This window comes from Halichoeres trimaculatus, unplaced genomic scaffold (genome assembly GCF_033239565.1).
Source record: "Halichoeres trimaculatus isolate MK-OKI-2021-1 unplaced genomic scaffold, fHalTri1.1 fHalTri1_scaffold_13, whole genome shotgun sequence".
Classification (NCBI taxonomy): Eukaryota; Metazoa; Chordata; class Actinopteri; order Labriformes; family Labridae; genus Halichoeres; species Halichoeres trimaculatus.
In genome coordinates, this window is record NW_027437191.1 from 32,530,236 (window position 1) to 32,550,130 (window position 19,895).

General features: G+C 42.2%; 1 protein-coding gene across 2 annotated transcripts in view; it reads left to right on the forward strand.

Moving 5' to 3' along the window:
- Nucleotides 1-19,895, forward strand: part of mettl24 (methyltransferase like 24) — a 64,352-nt gene that overhangs the window by 25,750 nt on the left and 18,707 nt on the right. For both annotated transcript variants that reach the window (XM_074685648.1, XM_074685649.1), the window contains exon 3: nucleotides 11,029-11,127. In XM_074685648.1, the coding sequence (XP_074541749.1) occupies nucleotides 11,029-11,127 (99 nt within the window). The remainder of the gene's footprint in view (nucleotides 1-11,028; nucleotides 11,128-19,895) is intronic.

A 19,895-nucleotide genomic window follows, 5' to 3' on the forward strand; every position in this document is an offset into this window, starting at 1 on the left:
CTCTTACTTTTTGTCACCTCATGGTTCCCATATTTATAGACTCACAGCTCACCTGTGGCTGGCTGATGTATTCAATCAAATGCTCCTCTGACAGCTTGTTCACTGAGGCTCTATTTTTGCTGTGCGCCTTGATCACACGGTCATCGATCACCACAGCGTGCACTGGATTTGTTGATTCTTGGAGTTAATAAATAAAGAAACCAAAGGTGAACAGAGTAAAAATATCATACAACAAACTCTTTGGCTTTTTCTGTTCTGCCTTACTACTGATATTCCCCTTTCAAAATAAAAGGATAGTTCTTTAAAATGTATCAGATGTGAAATATTTACACAGTTTTAGGACAATAAAAACAATATAAAACACATTTTGTGCTACTTTCACATGATATTGTCAATTTCTTTCTTGTGTGAGTATCTCGTCTTGTGTTTCTGACATCTCCCCCTCTGCCCCCATCATCCTGGCAGACAGCCCTCTCTTGTTTTATCCAGTCATCTCTTGTTCATCCGTCCATCCTCTTCTCCCTGGGGGGTTATTCATGCTTGACCTGGCTGCTCACACCTCCCTCACACATCAAGCTGAGAGGCACAGATCCTCTAACTACCCGGCTCTATCCAGACATACAGACCAATCAGAAACAGAGCAGACAGAAAAATGAGCAAAGACACAAAAAAAAAGACAGACGTCCTTTGTGTGTCCTTGAAAAATCATTTCTACTTCAAATACATGCTTCAAACCATTCTGGGTTTTTGTGCTGCATTTCAACTACGAGCTACAAAACATTATTTACTTCCTGTGCTTCATAACTAAAGCTCTACCCGAGACTTAAACTGACATCCACTTGAACTGCACCGCTTTCTTTTGCAATCACTCCTCTTACGGACCCCTGCCGCCTAAATTATCTTTTGAAGTGAGGAGTCAACTTCTTTCAGCTCTTTTCCTTCACACAGCACTTAGACTTTCCCTTCAGTTGTCACACTTTAACAGCTGAAAACACACCTTACTGAAACACCGTTTTAATTTCCTTTGCATCTCTTCATTTTAAGCTTGAGAGCAGTTATTAACAGTAGCCACTTATTTTCCTTACTGATCAACACGCAAAGTCAGTTGCACCCTGGTGCTCTGTGATTGGCTGACGTAACCACGCTTAGTCTCCGCCAAGGAAAGTCTCGATACAACCAAATCATCAACATCCAGGCAGAGGAGGGGGTCTGAGGCAGACGCAGACACTGACACACATGTATAGAAGCTCAGAAGTGACGATTGACCAGGTAAAAACTGACATCTTACATTTTAAGAAAAATCCTGCAGACTCTTCCTTTAAACTCTTTCTCATTTTTTTTTTAAAATGTGTTTATTGAGTTTTTGACATTTACATTGTAAAACATTTTGACCCATCCTTAACTTAATAAAAATGAATGAATAAATAAAATTAAATAAAAATAAGAATAAAAAGGACAGTAATAAAGATCAGTACAGTAAATAAAAGTATAAATTAATTTATATAAAACATAAAAGTATAATATTTAAACCATATTTTAAATATTTACACTTCAAGAGTACATGGTCAAAGGAACATTTCCTTTTGTAGAGAAATCAGCAATGTATATCATTTCTCCCTATCCTCCTCGAGCAAACTAGACAAGTCATTGTCCCTAAGATATTGAATAAAAGGCTCCCAAATGCCGTGAAACAGATCTTGTTTATCTTTCAGAGTGTAAGTGATTTTTTCCAAGGGAAGAAACACAGACATTTCATGAAACCAATGTTTAATGCTAGGCCTATCACACTCTTTCTCATTTTCAATGTGATGCATCAAAAAAAAACTTGAATCCACACTCTCTAACTGGCTCCACATGTCAATAAAGGTACTATGAAATCACTTTTTTTTTCACACGCAAATGCATAGATTAAAGTATGGGCTCCTTTTCATTTCCCCCTTTAAGCTTAAAACATCATTTGTTCTTAAAACTGATTTTTTTTTTAGTTACTCTAAGAAAACAAAACATAAGGAATTGTACATATGATTTATTATTTTTTTATTTTTTTAATAATTTTGCAAAAAATACAAAAAATTCCAAAATTTAAACTAATTTGCAAATATTTTTCAAAAAAATTAAGTTTTAAAAAATTTGCAAAAACTACAAAAAAAATTTTTGCAAAAAAATTCTAAAACTCAAAAAATTCTGAACGTAAAACAATTTCCAAAATTTGCAAAAAGTTTCAAAATTTTAAAAGAATACTTACATTTGAAATGTAAAACATGTATGTTGTGACTGAAACCCCCCCTAGTGTCACGTTTATTTTTGCTATTTTGTATTTTATCTTGATTAGCGAGGCGGCGGGCTGGGGTGGCGATACTCGTTGCCCCCAGGCTCGGTGCCTGTACGTTGGAGTTCACCCCGGTGGACGAGAGGGTAGCCACCCTCCGCCTTCGGGTGGGGGGACGGATCCTGACTGTTGTTTGTGGCTATGGTCCAAATAGCAGTTCAGAGTATCCACCCTTTCTGGAGTCCTTGGAGGGAGTGCTTGAGAGTGCTTCGTCTGGGGATTCCCTCGTCCTACTGGGGGACTTCAACGCTCACATCGGCAATGACAGTGAGACCTGGAGGGGCGTGATTGGAAGGAACGGCCCCCCCGATCTGAACCCGAGTGGTGTTTTGTTGTTGGATTTCTGTGCTCGTCACAGGTTATCCATAACAAACACCATGTTCAAGCATAAGGGTGTCCATATGTGCACCTGGCACCAGTACACCCTAGGTCGCAGTTCGATGATCGACTTTGTAATCGTGTCATCGGACTTGCGGCCGCATGTCTTGGACACTCGGGTAAAGAGAGGGGCGGAGCTGTCAACCGATCACCACCTGGTGGTGAGTTGGCTCCGATGGTGGGGGAAGATGCCGGTCAGACCTGGTAGACCCAAACGTATCGTGAGGGTCTGCTGGGAACGTCTGGCAGAATCTCCCGTCAGAGAGAGCTTTAACTCCCACCTCCGGGAGAGCTTCAACTGTGTTCCGGGGGATGTAGGGGACATTGAGTCTGAATGGACTTTGTTCCGTGCATCCATTGTTGAGGCGGCTGATCGGAGCTGTGGCCGTAAGGTGGTTGGTGCCTGTCGGGGCGGCAACACCCGAACCCGCTGGTGGACACCAGTGGTGAGGGATGCCGTCCAGCTGAAGAAGGAGTCCTATCGCGCCTTTTTGGCGTGTGGGACTCCTGAGGCAGCAGACAGGTATCGACAGGCCAAGCGGAATGCAGCTTCGGCGGTCACCGAGGCAAAAACCCGGACATGGGAGGAGTTCGGTGAGGCCATGGAGAACGACTTCCGGACAGCTTCGAAGAGGTTCTGGACCACCATCCGGCATCTCAGGAGGGGGAAGCAGTGCACTGTAAACACTGTGCTCAGTGGAGACGGTGCGCTGCTGACCTCGACTCGGGATGTTGTGGATCGGTGGAAGGAATACTTCGAAGACCTCCTCAATCCCACCGGCACGTCTTCCTTGGAGGAAGCAGGGTCTGGGAATGATGGGGTGGGCTCGTCCATCTCTGGGGTCGAAGTCGCCGAGGTGGTTAAAAAGCTCCTCGGTGGCAGGGCCCCGGGGGTGGATGAGATCCGCCCAGAGTTCCTTAAGGCCCTGGATGTTGTGGGTCTGTCGTGGCTGACACGACTTTGCAACATCGCGTGGACATCGGGGGTAGTGCCTCTGGATTGGCAGACCGGGGTGGTGGTCCCCCTTTTTAAGAAGGGGGACCGGAGGGTGTGTTCCAACTACAGGGGGATCACACTCCTCAGCCTCCCTGGTAAGGTCTATTCGGGGGTACTGGAGAGGAGGGTCCGTAAGATCGTCGAACCTCGGATTCAGGAGGAGCAATGTGGTTTTCGTCCTGGCCGTGGAACTGTGGACCAGCTCTATACCCTCAGCAGGGTTCTTGAGGGTGCATGGGAGTTTGCCCAACCTGTCCACATGTGCTTTGTGGACTTGGAGAAGGCATTCGACCGTGTCCCTCGGGGAGTCCTGTGGGGGGTTCTCCGGGAGTATGGGGTGTCGGGCTGCTTGTTACGAGCCGTCCGTTCCCTGTACGACCGGTGCCAGAGCTTGGTCCGCATTGCTGGCAGTAAGTCGGACTCGTTTCCAGTGAGGGTTGGACTCCGCCAGGGCTGCCCTTTGTCACCGATTCTGTTCATAACTTTTATGGACAGAATTTCTAGGCGCAGCCAGGGTGTCGAGGGGGTCCGGTTTGGTGACCTCAGGATTGGATCACTGCTTTTTGCAGATGATGTGGTCCTGTTGGCTTCATCAAGCCGTGACCTTCAACTCTCTCTGGAGCGGTTCGCAGCCCAGTGTGAAGCGGCTGGGATGAGAATCAGCACCTCCAAATCTGAGTCCATGGTCCTCAGCCGGAAAAGGGTGGACTGCCCTCTCCGGGTCGGGGATGAGATCCTGCCCCAAGTGGAGGAGTTTAAGTATCTCGGGGTCTTGTTCACGAGTGAGGGAAGGATGGAGCGAGAGATCGGCAGGCGGATCGGTGCGGCGTCCGCAGTAATGCGGACTCTGCACAGGTCTGTCGTGGCGAAGAGGGAGCTGAGCCGGAAGGCGAAGCTCTCTGTTTACCGGTCGATCTTCGTTCCCACCCTCACCTATGGTCATGAGCTTTGGGTAGTGACCGAAAGAACAAGATCGCGGGTACAAGCGGCCGAAATGAGCTTCCTCCGTAGGGTGGCCGGGCTCTCCCTTAGAGATAGGGTGAGAAGCTCGGCTATCCGGGAGGAGCTCGGAGTAGAGCCGCTACTCCTCCGCGTTGAGAGGAGCCAGATGAGGTGGCTCGGGCATCTGATGAGGATGCCTCCCGGACGCCTCCCTGGTGAGGTGTTCAGGGCACGTCCCACCGGGAGGAGACCCCGGGGCAGACCCAGGACACGCTGGAGAGACTACATCTCTCGGCTGGCCTGGGAACGTCTTGGGATCCCCCCGGAAGAGCTGGCCGAAGTGGCTAGGGAGAGGGAAGTCTGGGCTTCCCTGCTTAGGCTGCTGCCCCCGCGACCCGACCCCGGATAAGCGGAAGAAGATGGATGGATGGATCTTGATTAGCTGTTAAAAGGTTATTTAGGTGCTAATGTCTTATTTTAGTAATTTTGGGGGTTAAAATGAGCAAAACTTTCAGCAAATCTTTTCTTTTGAATAACTTCAGCTTCACTCTTATTTGATGAAGATTTAGTTGTGAGGCTTATATGTTAGAAGAAAATAGTCTAAATAAAGTTATTTATGAGATTAAAGCTTAAGAAAGTTGAAACATTAAAACTTAAACATTTAGGTTAAAAGAAAATCATAGTGTCACATGATCGCAATAAATAAATTCCTTATATACAAGACTATAATCTAAATAACATTGCAATGTATAAGATTAAAATCTCAATAAGATGTTAAATTAAAGTTGAAATACAGTGGTGATGTTAAAAGATCAAAGAGAGTTTCAGTTTGTTTTAGTATTTTTCAAATGGTCTAAAATGTTGATTTTCAACAACATGCTCACTTGAGTTTCCTCTAAAAGACTTTTTTTTTTTTTTTATCCCTGTCACCACTTTTAACTCCAAATTTCCAATTTCTCATCCGACCAGTCATGTCAAGGCAAAAGGCTGAGCTGTGCTTGCTGAGGATGTAATTATATCTCATGTGATGGGCTGAAGGTCTGCACAGCTGAGGCTTCACAGCTCTGGGTGATGCTCTGTGTGTTTGCTATTAACACGGCTAACCTCTGCCGTCCCTGAGGAGCTGATGACTTGTTGTTGCTTGACTGAACATGGGGGCTTAGCACTATCTCATCACCGCTAAATGATGATGATTCAGCACTTAGTCATTGCTCACAGGTATTTTGAAAGTTTGCAGAGACACGTGCAGTTTCTGTTTCAGATCTCAGAGCGTTGCCCTGTAGAAAAAATAAAAACATGCTGCTCATACATTCCTTCTACTTTCCCTCTCTTTCCCTTTTAATAACCAACCTCATACTCTGCAATGTGAGTGCATTGTCCCAGAAATCTGCCCTGGATCGAGAGTCCTGTCCTAACTTGTACCAGGCTGATGTATGGGGCCTGCTTTCTAAGCTTTGCAGGGGAATGAAGAGAAAAGGGCGGAGGGAGAGATTAAGACTTGTTCGAGCTTTCAGAGTTTCTCAGATGCAGATTCTGTCTGGGTAAAAACCTCTCAGCTCCAGTTTTCTGATTTACTGGAGGAAAGTAGATCAGGATTGGTACTTCTGTTCTTTTTCTTCAGGAATTAATATTTCATGAAGGAGCTGATCTATAAAGTCTGTCTCTGGAGACTTTCCCAGAGTCAGAACAGAGACATCATGCTCAATATTTCAGAGATCCAGCTTGAAATTGTGTCTTTTGATTTATCAATTACAGAAGCTATGTCGTTCTTTAGTACTATACAAATAAAACTTGATCAGGATAATGTTCAGCAAGATTCTGGTACATTTTAAATTCTTTCATCCCTTTTTTTCTTTTGACTAAATCATGTTTTCTATGTAAGAAAAGTATTTTCTTCCAAAAGATTTTAACTAATTTATTCAAACAATCAGATTAAATGTCCCGCATTTGAGTCTTTCTTCTTCTTCCATACATTTTTGGCTGTGCTACTCCTCCTTCAAATTTTATCCAATTTTCACCATTCCCATTTAAACTATTCAGCTTCTGCAGGACATGTGTGCTATAACTTTTCTCATCTCTAACCCTTAGACTTTTTGACTTATTCAGCTTTTTATGACAAAATGTGACCCATTAAAATGAATGGGAAACTTCAGCTTTCCCGCCTAAATCTCCCCAAACTTTGAGATGCTGAATCTTTAGCATACTTCCACCTACAGACTTCATTTTTGCTTTAAAATGTTCACAAATCTTTGGTCTATTCAAGTATGATGTGAGTTTTAGATATCTTTAACAGTTGTTGATATTTAACAGTTCAAGCAACACAAACTTTCACAAAAATCACTGCTCTTACAGTGCGTGACATCAGCAGCCAGAGTGAAGGAGGCTGCTGCAGAGACGTTACAACTTTCTCAAACAAACTGTAGTAAGTTCCTGAATCTTCACTCTAGAAACATTAAAAAGACATTAAAAAAATCCCTGACTTCTCCTGCTTCCAACAAAGGGAGTATCTTAGCAAAGAAATTCTACTGTTGGGCCAAAAAATGCCCAAATGTGAGAAAAAACCTCATTTTTTGATAACCTGCTGGAATGTTATTTTTAAACCTACAACTTCATTCATGACTACAATTTTAGCTCGCCGTCCTGTGCTCATTTCTGGCTCTACAGACATAACAAACACATCACTGTGTTCCGCAGAGTCTTGAGATTCTTACGATGTTGTTGTTTTTTGGTAGCCCTTATGGTTTTGCCACATCTAGAGGAGTTTCAGACCCTACTTTTGCTTGTTTATCCCCTGTCTTAAATAGAAGTTAGCAGCTCTCCACAGCCTAATGAGCAGGTTACCATGGAAACCTTTCATCTCACACAGCTGTTTGTACTAACTAACCAAAACATTCTTTCTTTTTATCACTTGCACACACAAGAACTTGTACTTTAGTTATTTAGTTTTACCATCTCAATGCATTTTCTGCAAGGAAATGCTATTTCTCTAAAGCTACATGTGTTTATTATTTTGAAACACTTGTTAAGGAAGGCTGCAAGTCAAGGAGGCCATTTTTCTAAGTTACATGATTAGTCAACTCAAAGGATGTCACTTTTTCAATTATGATATTCTCCTATTGCACTTTTTATATTTCAAAATTAAGTCTTTCTCTTTGCTAATCAGTATCTGAGTCATAGCTGTAGACAGAAATCGTCTACAGCTGAGAAACTGTAGACAGAAACCCATATGTGCACATCAATCACCCTATTTGTCCTGCAGGGTAATTACATTGATCACGCATCACTGGTGCAATTATTTCAAACTCAGACACTGAGAAGGAAAAAAAAGAGAAAGAGGGAGAGGAATGCTTGGGTCAGAGGAGGAATGAGAGAAAAGGAAACGGAGAGATGGAGACGGAGCGGTGAATGAAACAGACGGGGGCTGAAGCCAAAGCAGCATTCAGATGTTTTGACACGCTGCAGATCGATTAGAGGCCGAGCGCCAAACAGTGAACAGCGTTACGAGGCTCTGGCTCCGCAGCCGTTAAGAGGAACAGCTGATTCTCTGAGCTGGCAGGTCTGAGATCAGCATCACTGGAGGGGGAAATGACACACATGGTGCTGCCATAGATAATGTATTAGCTGAGGGCAGCATGTGCTCGAGCTCCAACATGTGAGTGCAGGAGTGTGTGTGAACGCAGGCATTAAGGAGAAGAAGAAGAAAGCCTTAAAGCGTATAACAAGATATATATAAATGCTCAAACATTCAATTCTTCGTGTTCTGTTAAACTGAACATCAGCCCTTTGAGATCTGGTTGTTCTGACCTTGTGCTGAAGATAATCACAGCCATGCTGATATGTATTACAGCAGCTTTTATACAGTTCACTAAGAAGCTTTTAGAAGAAATGCTGCTGTTGTTTTTTTAATTCAATCATTCTTTTAGCTTCAGCAACACAACAAGCTCAACAACCGGACTGAAACTGAGACAAACTTTACACTGCCCCTTACTCACGTTTTTTCATGTTATTGCAGATGAAACCACCTGAGTTGCCGTCGTGCGATCTAGGAGCAATGAAACGGTTTTGCAAAACCAATCAAAAATCAATGGAGTTTGAATCACCTTAAGAGAGAGATACAAACTGTGTCAGAGGCAGAGTTTCTGTCTCTTTTTCCTTTAAAGGCCAAGTGTTGTTCAACAGTTTTGTGTAAAAGTTTGAGTGAGGAGAAAGTGTCATGTGCGATGAAGCCTGTAACTCTCAGAGACCCAGGTTGGACTACATGGTGCTGCTAACATCTTGTCTGGGGTTTGTCCTGGAGCTAGCATTGATTTCGGGCCTGGAACTAACCAATATAGTGGCTTATAACCCAAGAAAATTTCCACAGGAACTATTTTGTTTGTTTGTTTTGATCAACTATCACTTTTTGACTATTGGAACAAGAGTCTTATTAGACTTCTGAGGTAAATAATAAATAATAGTGAATAATAACAAATCCTACTGGCTTTGCCTTCCATGTATCGATACAACAAATCCATCTGCAGAGCAACAAGGCATAGTTATATACTCCAGGCTAACAGTTAGCATGATAGCCTGACGGATATCCACCCTGAAGCCAACCTGTCTTCATATTTATGGTATCATTTTTGCTGTCAGTCGTTGTCTTACTGCCCTCTACTGGTCTGACTGTGTTGTGCAATTCCTTTTATTTTGTTCCCCACATCATATAATGTAATATAATATAATATAATATAATATAATAAAAAGTAATATAAAATAATATAATTAAATATAATATACTTAAATATAATTAAAAAAGAATATAAAATATAATATAAATAAATATAATATAAAATAATTTAATATATAATAAGCTTTATTAATAATTGAATAAACAGTAAAAAGAAATAAAAGAATTTTAAGAGAAATGTGAGGAACAAAATAAAATTATATATAAATGATATAAAAGGCTAAAAACCAGCACCAAATTAAGAAAAGGAAAACGTCAGCAAAATAAAAACAGTAAAATCATTAAAACTGATTAACACAGAAATGATAAGAATGTAAGATCCTGTCCATGTTTTGTGAAAGAAAAAAGATAAAGGTAAAATAAAATAAAGGCAGCATTTTAACGATTAACACACACTCAGCATGAATCTTCAGTAAAAGAACATTGATAAAAAATGTGTCTTTAAAAGAGATTTAAATAGGACAAAGACATACCTAGCCTGATTTGCAGAATCCTGAGCCACAGGAACCATTTCAATCCTGAAAGGGTTGTCAAAGTCCCTGGAACTTCTGGTTGGAAAGCTCTTAAAGTCTTCCCCGTAGTTCTTGACTATGGTCTGGATGTTTGTTTTTCTGTGTTTTGTTAAAAAGATAAGAATATTTAAGAGCTGACTTTATTGTTTCCTGTCGGAAAAGTTGGATCTTTTAAATTTGCAAATGAAGCTGCCACAACACAAGTCTTTCTTTCTGTAAAACACACTCACAATCCTCACAAACAAAGACCAAAACAACAAGTTTTGAAGTAAAGCAGACCAAACCACTGTTGTGTCTGACATTAATTATGCTGTGTCTACATCCACTGAGCTAAACTGCAGTGAATTACCGTGAGTTGGGCGTGACAAAAAAAAAAAAAGGACGTGAAGACATGGGAATGAAATTCATGCTGAGGTGATTTTCCTAAACAGATCTGCACCCTGCACAGATTGTTCACCAGCTGTACCCTGAGCTTTAAACAAACCCTTAATGACGAAGCTCTTGTGAAAAAGAAATCTGCCTCGTGGTGTCGGCGTGGAGTGTTCCCACCATGGACTTCATGAACTGTGTTTGACTGGAGAAATGATTGTACCAACAGAAAAACTCATCACTCCAGCTCTGTCTCTCCTTATCTCGCCTCTCACTCCTCTTCTCTCCATCCCTCTGCCTCTGCTCTGATCACAAACAGACACATTCCTGCAGAAACGAAGCAGCTGTACGGCCCAGCTCTGCCAGGTTTCAGGAATGTGTTCACACAGCAGCGCTGAGCTGCTGCAGCTGGCTGGTGCTGAAGCCTGAGCTCTTATTTTCCACACCAGCAAACAGCTGGACTCCTCACAGTGAATTGAATTATCTGTACTTGGCACCAAAGATGTCCTAAAATGAATAGTGGGGCCCTCTTTACAAGAATAAGGCTGGATTTGAACTCGTCTTTGATACAGGTGAGAGAAAACCTGGTCTGGGTACACGGTGACCCAGTTTGCTCCATCAGCAGCTGTACACAAGTGGGTTATAAAACCTGCAGGAGTGGAGCTCCATTTGTTGATGTCCTTGTGCTTCTTCTCAGTGGCCTACTTTGATGTTAGTTAATCTCAGTGTTCACGTTCTTTTCATCATTACTGATCGTTTCTGTGTTTCACTCCAGGCTCCTCGGTGGCATATCGACTTGGAGCCGTGGGCCAGCGAGAGACGATCTCTGGAGGACGAAGCCAAAAGATTCCTCAACTACATCACAACGCCACAAGTGAGTCGTCCTTATTTGATTTCTTTTTAAACAAGTTCCTGTTAAATAAAGCTTCACTGATTTTTTTTTTCTCATATGGATACAAATCCAGAGCTAGAGACAACTGCTTGGCTTTTTACTTTAGTAATGATAAATAACAGTTCAAGCTTGGAGCTTATTTACATGGTGTACTATCAAGAGGGGCTGGTCATACATATATGGGCCTAACTTTTAAGTTACTTTGAGCAAAAGTTGGCATTGCATGAGTTTACAAGAGGCGCGGCTTCATTAGAGTTAGCTTGATGGAGAACAAAGAGAACCTTGCAACGACTGTGTTTGGCTTGGTATGTTAAGTTATTTTGGCCCAACACAGCCCTTAAACACCCTGCCATTGTTTAAAGTGATTGTCAAGAGGAGCGGCCCCAGCAATCATCGGTCATGTCCTCATAGTGTCTACTTCCCTGTGTCTGTGCATGAAGTGTACCGTGCCTAAGCTAACCTCTCCAAAGTGGGCCAAAGTCAAGGAAGTGTACTCTGCTTTAGTAAGACAAGGAGCTGTGAAACTGACCAAATGAACTGGACTTTGGGGTTGGGCATTGTACAGATAACCAATGTGACCCACCTCCACTCAAGCATCACCTATTTCGCTGTGCCTGATTTCACCAGCGTCATACGTACGTAATGCGTGGGCAAAGGAACATTATGTACTTATGACACTGATGCTCACCCTGGGGACCTTTGCTGGTGCTCTCCCTGCTTTGATTTCTCGTGTATGCTAATGCAAAAGAGGGAGGTGTACAGATTCAGAAAAGAAGCTCCCACAACTGAGTCATAATCAGTGGCGTGGCGTGGAGATTTTTTTTGAGGAAGCCAAGTGAGACAAAGCCTGTTATCTGTATTTTTTTAGGGAGTGGGGTACATAAAGGCTATGTTGCAGTTTGTATCGCTATTTCATGTAACGGACCTGTTAGAGTGCCCAGAGAGCGCTCGTTTTACTTACGTTGAACACCGACACACGCCCTTTCACTCTCCCACCCTCACTCACTCATTCACACACGTACATTGTCCTCTTGACTTAGCTTAAACATCGTATTAATTAATTCAACCGCCCACTTAAACACACAACCGGCCGCTTCATGCACACTGCTAATGTGCTAACCTCCCTGATTTCATTCAGTGGCTCGATGATGACGATACTGTGATTTGATTGGTTTGAGGCCAAAGACGGGGTGGCTTCCCTTGGCACAGTCTTGGTCAATCACAGATGAGCAGTGTCATGACCACGGCCTCATCTGATTGGTTAATCATTCTTGTTTTTTTTCACCAAGGGATGCCAACTCTGCTTGGCTTCCTTGCGGACAACAACGTGCAGTATCGTATTTTCACCATGCATTCGCCACAGAACATTTACGAGGGCGCTGTTTTACACATTGTAAAATGCTCAATAACTAGAGGAGAGAAATAAGGAAGAGATGACGGTGACAAAACACAGAAGAAGTATCGAAACTGTTAAAAAGGAATATTTTCATTAAATCACAACTACAGTCTAAAAAAAGAGAGGAAGCATGGCTTCCCTTGGCCTCCGGGAGAAAACGCCACTGGTCATAATACCAAATAATTTTTACCATCTATCGTCACAAAACACCTTTTCCCTTTAAAGACCACAGGAGAGTTGGAGCGTATCCCAGCTGTCTGTGAGCGCAAAGTGGGGTATACATTGTACATGTTGTTGACCTATATGGCTAACATGTAGAGACAGACAACCTTTCACACCCACGCCTACAGGCAAGAGTTACCTAGCTCAACAACGAAAGGCACCTGTCTAGCCAGGGAATCAAACCTGGAACCTTTTTGCTGTAAAGCAACAGCGCTAACCACTGCACCACCGTAAAGCTTCCCAGATCGAATGCTAAAAATTCAATCTTTTGATGAGAGTGGTCCTGACTGAGGTGAAAATAAGCTTGAGGTGGTTTTGGACCAAGAACTCTCAAAGAACTTTTAGTGTCTTGTAAAACAGTTCCAGGAACTACACGGGTCATGTGGCCTATTGTTTGTCTGCGTTTCCACAACTGACAGAAGATCAGAGTAGACTACCGTAAAATACCAAATAAACGCCGGGTTCCAATTAAACGCCGGGTGTAGCAGCACGTTTAGCAAAATAGACGCCTGTTCCAAATAAACGCCGGGGTATGGTAAGTTACTCGGCGCAGCCTACGAGCCGCAGTCAATTTCTTTTGTTTTGTTTTTTTTTCATTCCACGGTTGTAGTTACAGAACACTCATGCAAACGCTGAGCTCACAACTGACAGTTGACTCTTGAAAACTGATTTTTGTAAAAGAAACATAATCAGACTGCACCTTAGTAGTAGTGGTGCAACGGATCATGATTGATCTGTGATCAGTTAGGATCCACGTAATCGGTTCGGCACACACATGACCCTACAGCAGTGTTTTTGTGCAGCAGAAGCCCAGAGCGCTCGCACCAAACACCCCCTCCCTGCTCGTCTGCCCCGTCTGAGTGCAGACTCAGATGGGCCATATTTTACTTGACCCAAAACACAAATAAACGGACTCCCACCAAAAAAATCTGATATCGGTCTGCATTCACGCTTTATTTAGAGAATTATCAGCGCATTACTTTCACACAAAAACTTCGCTAAATAAGGCTCTAGTTCTCATCGTGTAGTAAAACGGCGCTACCTCCGCTGCAGAGCCACAGCTGGCTACGAGGCACTCGCCGCTTAGTGTATCAGTCCACGCGCGGCGTGCCAGATATAAACAAACGCAGGTAGTCTGCCAGGACAAATTATGCAATAACACCGTAAAGATGAGGAGGCTTTGAAGAGTCAAAGAAGAAGACGTTACCACTTCCGCTGAATGTTATTTTCTGGGAAAGAAATAAACGCCTGTTCCAAATAAACGCCCAGTCCCAAATAAACGCCTGGTCTGCTCAGTGATTGAAACAAATAAACGCCCCGGCTACTATTGGGTATTTTACGGTGTGTAAAAGTAGCTGCCACATGACAACACAGACCAGAAGAGAGACGTTTGTACGTTTAGTACCCTTGAACTAAATTTAGACTCAGTTTCTTTGGTTGAAAAGTACATAGTACCAGGGGGAAAGTTCCTGCAGTTGAAAAGCACCTTTAATGTGTTTTTCAGAGTGTTATCTTTTATCAGTGAACACATCTTCCACATCTCTCCTGCTGAACTAAAGATTAACCTCACATTGGGTCAGTGCTTTAAATCCAGTTTCTTCAGCTTCATTTGAAAGGTCTTTGTTTTGTATATACCACCACACCAGCTCGTCTCCATCCGTGCACGACCGAGCTACACAGCTCCTTTCTCACAGTCTGCTCAGCCGGAGAACACTCGCCTTGCTTTGCAGCACACACATTATTCATTACTCTATTGATTTCCATACAGATTGAACTCGCGGCCCCTCGATTCATATTTAATCAATGAGATGTTGTGGTTTGTTTGTCAGTGTATGTCTGAATCAAATGACTACAAATCGATTATGATGTTCAGAATTAAAATCTGAGAAGAAAAGAGATTTAGAAAGACTGGAATAATGCATCCCTGTCTTTATATTTTGAAGGATGAGTAAAAGAAAAGCTTCATTTTTACACCAGCGGAAACACAGAGGGAGGTTTTTTGGGTTGGATGTAAATGTGGGACAGTTTTATTATAATGAATCGTCTCGTTTAAATCAGCAACTTATCTCCTCTCCTCACACATTATGGCGAGAACACAGAGCACCACACTCCAAATGACGAAGCACTCGCTCTGTATCTTTCACAAAGCAGACAGTCAGCTCATAATGAATTAGCCGCGCAGTGAGTGTGTGCATGTGTGTCTGCGTACACGTGTGCAGACGTCTGTGTCTGCGTGAAAAGAAGAGACAAGGACAAGAACAGAGAGAAAAGGGATTGTGTGTGTGGAGGGTTGTTGAAGGGAACTGTCCGTCATACGCAGTGACAGCAGAGGGTGGAGGGAGTTGGAGGGCGTGAAGCGGCGTCTTCAGCTGTAATGCTGACTGACACACTGCCTGGTGGAGCTGTTACTCAGAGAGATGGGCCACAACACAACCGTCCAATCAATAGCAGTCAGTGTATCCTGCACGCCTGCCTGCACTGGTGCACACACTCACAGAAAGGAGTGTGACTTTAAAGACAAAACCCGATGCAATGCACCATGGGATCATTTTTTCCTGATTGGCTTTGTGGCGATAAATACTGATTGTTCAGCAGTTCAATCGCGCTGATGAGTCTGAAGATGTGGATCCTGGACAGAGTCTGTGACTCTGGTGATCCCTGTTCCTGCCTGGCCCTGATCAGATCACAAGTCGAAGAATCGCCACCTTACTGTGGTGGAAGTGTTGCGTCACGCTGACACCAAGGGTCGCGCTGTCAGGAGGAATAACTCCAGGTTTGGCGTCTGGAGTCAGATTGATCCCACAGAAGAAGGATGGACGATTGAGTGTTCACGACAGATGACTCATCTCCACCGACGGCTGGAAGTGAAACCCAAACACCCTTCACGACAGGTGCTGACGAACTGCGTCCGTGACGTCTGTGGGAATGGAGCCGTGGTGTTGATAGCAGAACGAACACAATTAGCTTGTTGATGAAATTGCAAAGACAGTGTTGCCAACTTCCAATTAAGGAACTTGCGATACACCCAGTGATTTTTTCGGAGTTTCGAGACTCTTGTGAAAGCATGCAAGGATCTTAGGTCCCATTTGAGCGACAACGTTCAACTCAAAAACACAGATAAAAAAATCTGCTGAGGGGCTGAAAATGCTGTAGTGAGCATGCCAGGCCTGTAGGTGGTGCTATAACTGTCATGTCCAGAAGCGTCTTGTGGTAGATCTCCACTGAAGTAGAGTTGGGCCGATCATCTGGTGTATAGGTGAATACTAAGAGCAGAAGTGGAGCAACAGATGCTCGTTTTGTTAAAGACAGTCACAGATTTAGCAGCAGTTTTTCACTTGGTAGTCCACAACAATTTTCACAACAGTATTGTTGTACTGCTGTATGCGCAAAGCGGAGCAAAACATCAGCGTTTCAAAAGTTTGAGTTTTAGGTTGGCCAAAACGCTGTTTCTGTGCAAAAAAGCGACCAAAACGCAACAATACTTTTGCGTTTCATCCTTAAACTGCCCCCCTTAGTCTTCAGATTGGGCAGCAGGTGCTGCTTAGGGCCCCTCCCCTGTCCCAAACCCCCCTCAGACGGACAAGTCCTCCTTGCTCATGTAGCAGTCTCTCCCAGCTGCAGCCGGAGCAGGGGACTGCATGTAGGGATGCACGATATTATCGGCACAATATCGGTATCGGCTGATAAAAGCTTAGAAACACGTTTATTGGTATCAGCAGAATTTCTGCCGATAGGCACAGCCGATAAGGTGCTATTCAGTTAGGATTATTTATTTGCACTGCAGAGCTCTGTGTCTGTCACCAGGTTGTTACAGTAGCTCTAAAATAATCAAATGCAACTTGGTTATGTTTAAAAATGTATTGTACATTTAAAGTTCATGTGATCTAAAGAAATTATTTTTCTGTATTTCAATACTGAATGTCTTGAGTTAAGTAATGTTTTTTGTTTTGTTTTATGTGTGTTAAAACTAGAGGACGACCGATATGGGTTTTTTGGGGGCTGATGCCGATGCCGATGCTTTCCAAATTTAGGCAGCCGATGCCGATATGCATAGCCGATTTTTCCAATTTGATATTCAGGCCAATTGTTAAATAAATATATATTTATCACATTTTTGTGAAACGCAGCAATTTCTGAGCAACTAAAAGAAATCTATTACAACAAGTCGTGTCCAGTCCTCTGAACATTTATTCAGCTTTCAAAACAATGAAATATTTTGTCTGAGTAAACACACAATGTAACAAGCAGTAGTAAACATTCACACTCTTCTTAAAATGTCAAAAAAGAAATTTAAACTTACTAATATAATTTGAACAAAAGTATGTAATGTATCCAAGTGGTTCCACAAGTTTGAGGTGCTCATCTTTTTTGTGCCTGATCAAAAATTGCGTCATTTTATACAACGGATCAAAAATCGGCTTTTTAAAAGAAAATACGGCCGATGGCCGACAGAGACAAATGTCCAAATTTCGGCCCGATATATCGGCCGGCCGATATATCGGTCTACCTCTAGTTAAAACAAATAAGACTGTCAAAATAAGAGTAACATATAAATTCCAGTACAGGATAGACTTAGCTTTCTTTACAGTGAGAAAAACAAATAAATAAACCTGTGATTATCGATATCGGTATCAGCCAAAGGGGGTTTCAATATATCTGCATATCGGATATTGGCAAAAATCCAATATCGAGCATCCCTAAAGGGAATGTATGAGGGGACTGATTAACTGTCCTCGTTACTGAGGGGAACTGAACCCCACTGAGTGAAAAATGAAATCTGATCAAATCTTTATGTTTCATTTTCAGTAAAGGTGTTTAATTAGACCTTATTGACCCGATTTAAGGCTGTTTCTGGTGCCGACTGCAGCCTATTAACCATCAAACAGCAGCTAAGAAAGGAGTACTTTAAGACTAGAAAATGCCAAAGTGGAGATTTGCATTGCGTCAGAGCAGGGAGAGGGACTCAGAGATGGATTTAAAGGAAAAGGAAGATCGCACGAGAGGAAATATTTCCTATGAGTTAATTTCAGAAATACTTTGTATGCTATATTTTTCATGTTTTGAACATATTTTTTTCTGAAATATAAAGCTAATACAGGCTACAGTGTTTGGCAGAGATCTGTGTGTGGTTCATGGAAAATATTTCTTTCTTTCTCTGGTTTTTGGCACATTAGACACACGAGACTTGCTGCTTAAAACAACAAAACAAACAAAATGTACCGTTTTCATTTTTGTACCATCATGTTTGGCCAAGGGTTGTTTCCTGTTTTGTAAATTCTGTGCAGCAGATGGAGCAAAGAATAAGACAGCAAAAAAATGTAGCAGCAGATGTACAGCAGTAAAATTTGTTTTAATATTCCTCTTTTCTTTTTTGCTGTTTTATTTCTTTTGTTTTCATCAAAGATTTTTCTTTAGATTGATTTTTGTTTTCTTTTAATGTGTTTCAGTGATTATTTGTATTTCTATGTGAAGCACTTTGAAAATTAAGTAAACATCCCTCTAAAGATTTCATTGCTTCCTTTAAATCTACCAGCGTTTTTACACCAAGCATGGAAGATGTGTTTATTTGAATAACACATTTTGACAACAAGGCAATCCAGTCTTTTTTTAAATCAAAGATAACGCAACATGTTGTAGCCAGTTGCACATATAAAACCTCCACTCCCTCTTTTCTTTTCACTTTCACCATCTTTCTTTCATGCTGCTCTTCCTCACTTTGAGAGACGCGGCCTTGTTTCTGATGCATTAGCTGCAGCCGCGCATCACGATGAATCAAAGTCCAACCCAGCAACTCCAACTCACCATCCCAGGGTCAGTTTCTGCCGCGGCTTCCTCTGATTTACAGCATCTGTTTCAAAATATTTAGATGCATCATACATCAAGTCAGGGCGGCTCGTGCTGCCTGACGCTTGGCTCTGAGCTGTGAGTGTTTACAGTGTTTTAAAGATGCTTTCATTGATTCAGAGATGTCTATATTTTATGCATTGCTTTTTGGTTTGATGCAGGATTTGAGATGCTCTCTTCATGTTGTCAGATCAGAGCTTTCATGTGTGTGTGGAAAATGTTTTTACCCTATGAATGTGTTGTAGTCAGGAAGGCTGGACCCAGGTGCAGATGGTCACAGACCAATCAGGCGCTTAAAGAGTCTACACCTAACCTGAGAGGAGGGCTTGGGTCGGGGTCTCAAAATGAGTTCACTTACATGGCAGACTTGGTCTTATCTGCAAGAAACTATAGCTTAGCTCTGTTGCTTTTAGCAGTTTACCGTTGAAGGGGCCAAGGCTCCTACAACTACCAGCAAATTCATGAGGTAATTTAACATTTCAGTTAAAATACCCCAATGTGTTTGCACTAAGCGTGATCAAACTGATCCGAGTGAGTGAATTTTGAATAAAGTCTTTGTAAAATCATGAGTAGACTCGTCTCTTATTGGCTGAAATGAAGGGCATGAATCAAGCCCCATGTTTTGGTTGCAATAACGGCACATGTGAAGCAAACTGTTTCTGTGAATTGCGCAAATTCTGGACGAGTCCAACGCTCCACTTGGTTCATTCACTGGACTGAAGTGTTTTATGTCACGCTGCAGAAGCAAATCAGCTTAGATTTAAAAAATTTGTGTTTGGGCAAGAATTAAGCTAGCAAATACAAAACATTCCCAAAACACCGTTAAACTGGAATGCTTTAGCACAGCTGATATTGCTTTCAGTGGTACAGAAGCTAAGCGTAGCATTGGATCAATATGGCGGCATATATAGCAACATGGCTACATGTTTCATGAAGAAGTTAAAGTCGTTATTGTAACAACATCTAATCTTAAGCTTACACTGTGAAAACAAAAATTGTGCAAACTTGATATTTCAAGGCAACTGTCTAAACTTTTTTGTTTGTTTGTTTTGATTTGTTTGTTTGTTTGAGTGTTGAGGCTAATATAAAATCTTGCACTTTAACCAACTAATGAGTTTTGTCATAGTTTTGACTGTTTATGTCTCTCAGGCTCTTGATTCTCACAATTTATCTCATAATTTCAACTGTTAACCTCATAATTTCAATTTTTATTCTGAGGATGTAAACTTTTTACCTCATAAATTCAATTTTTAATCTGGTAATTTAAATTTTTAATCTGAAAATTTCA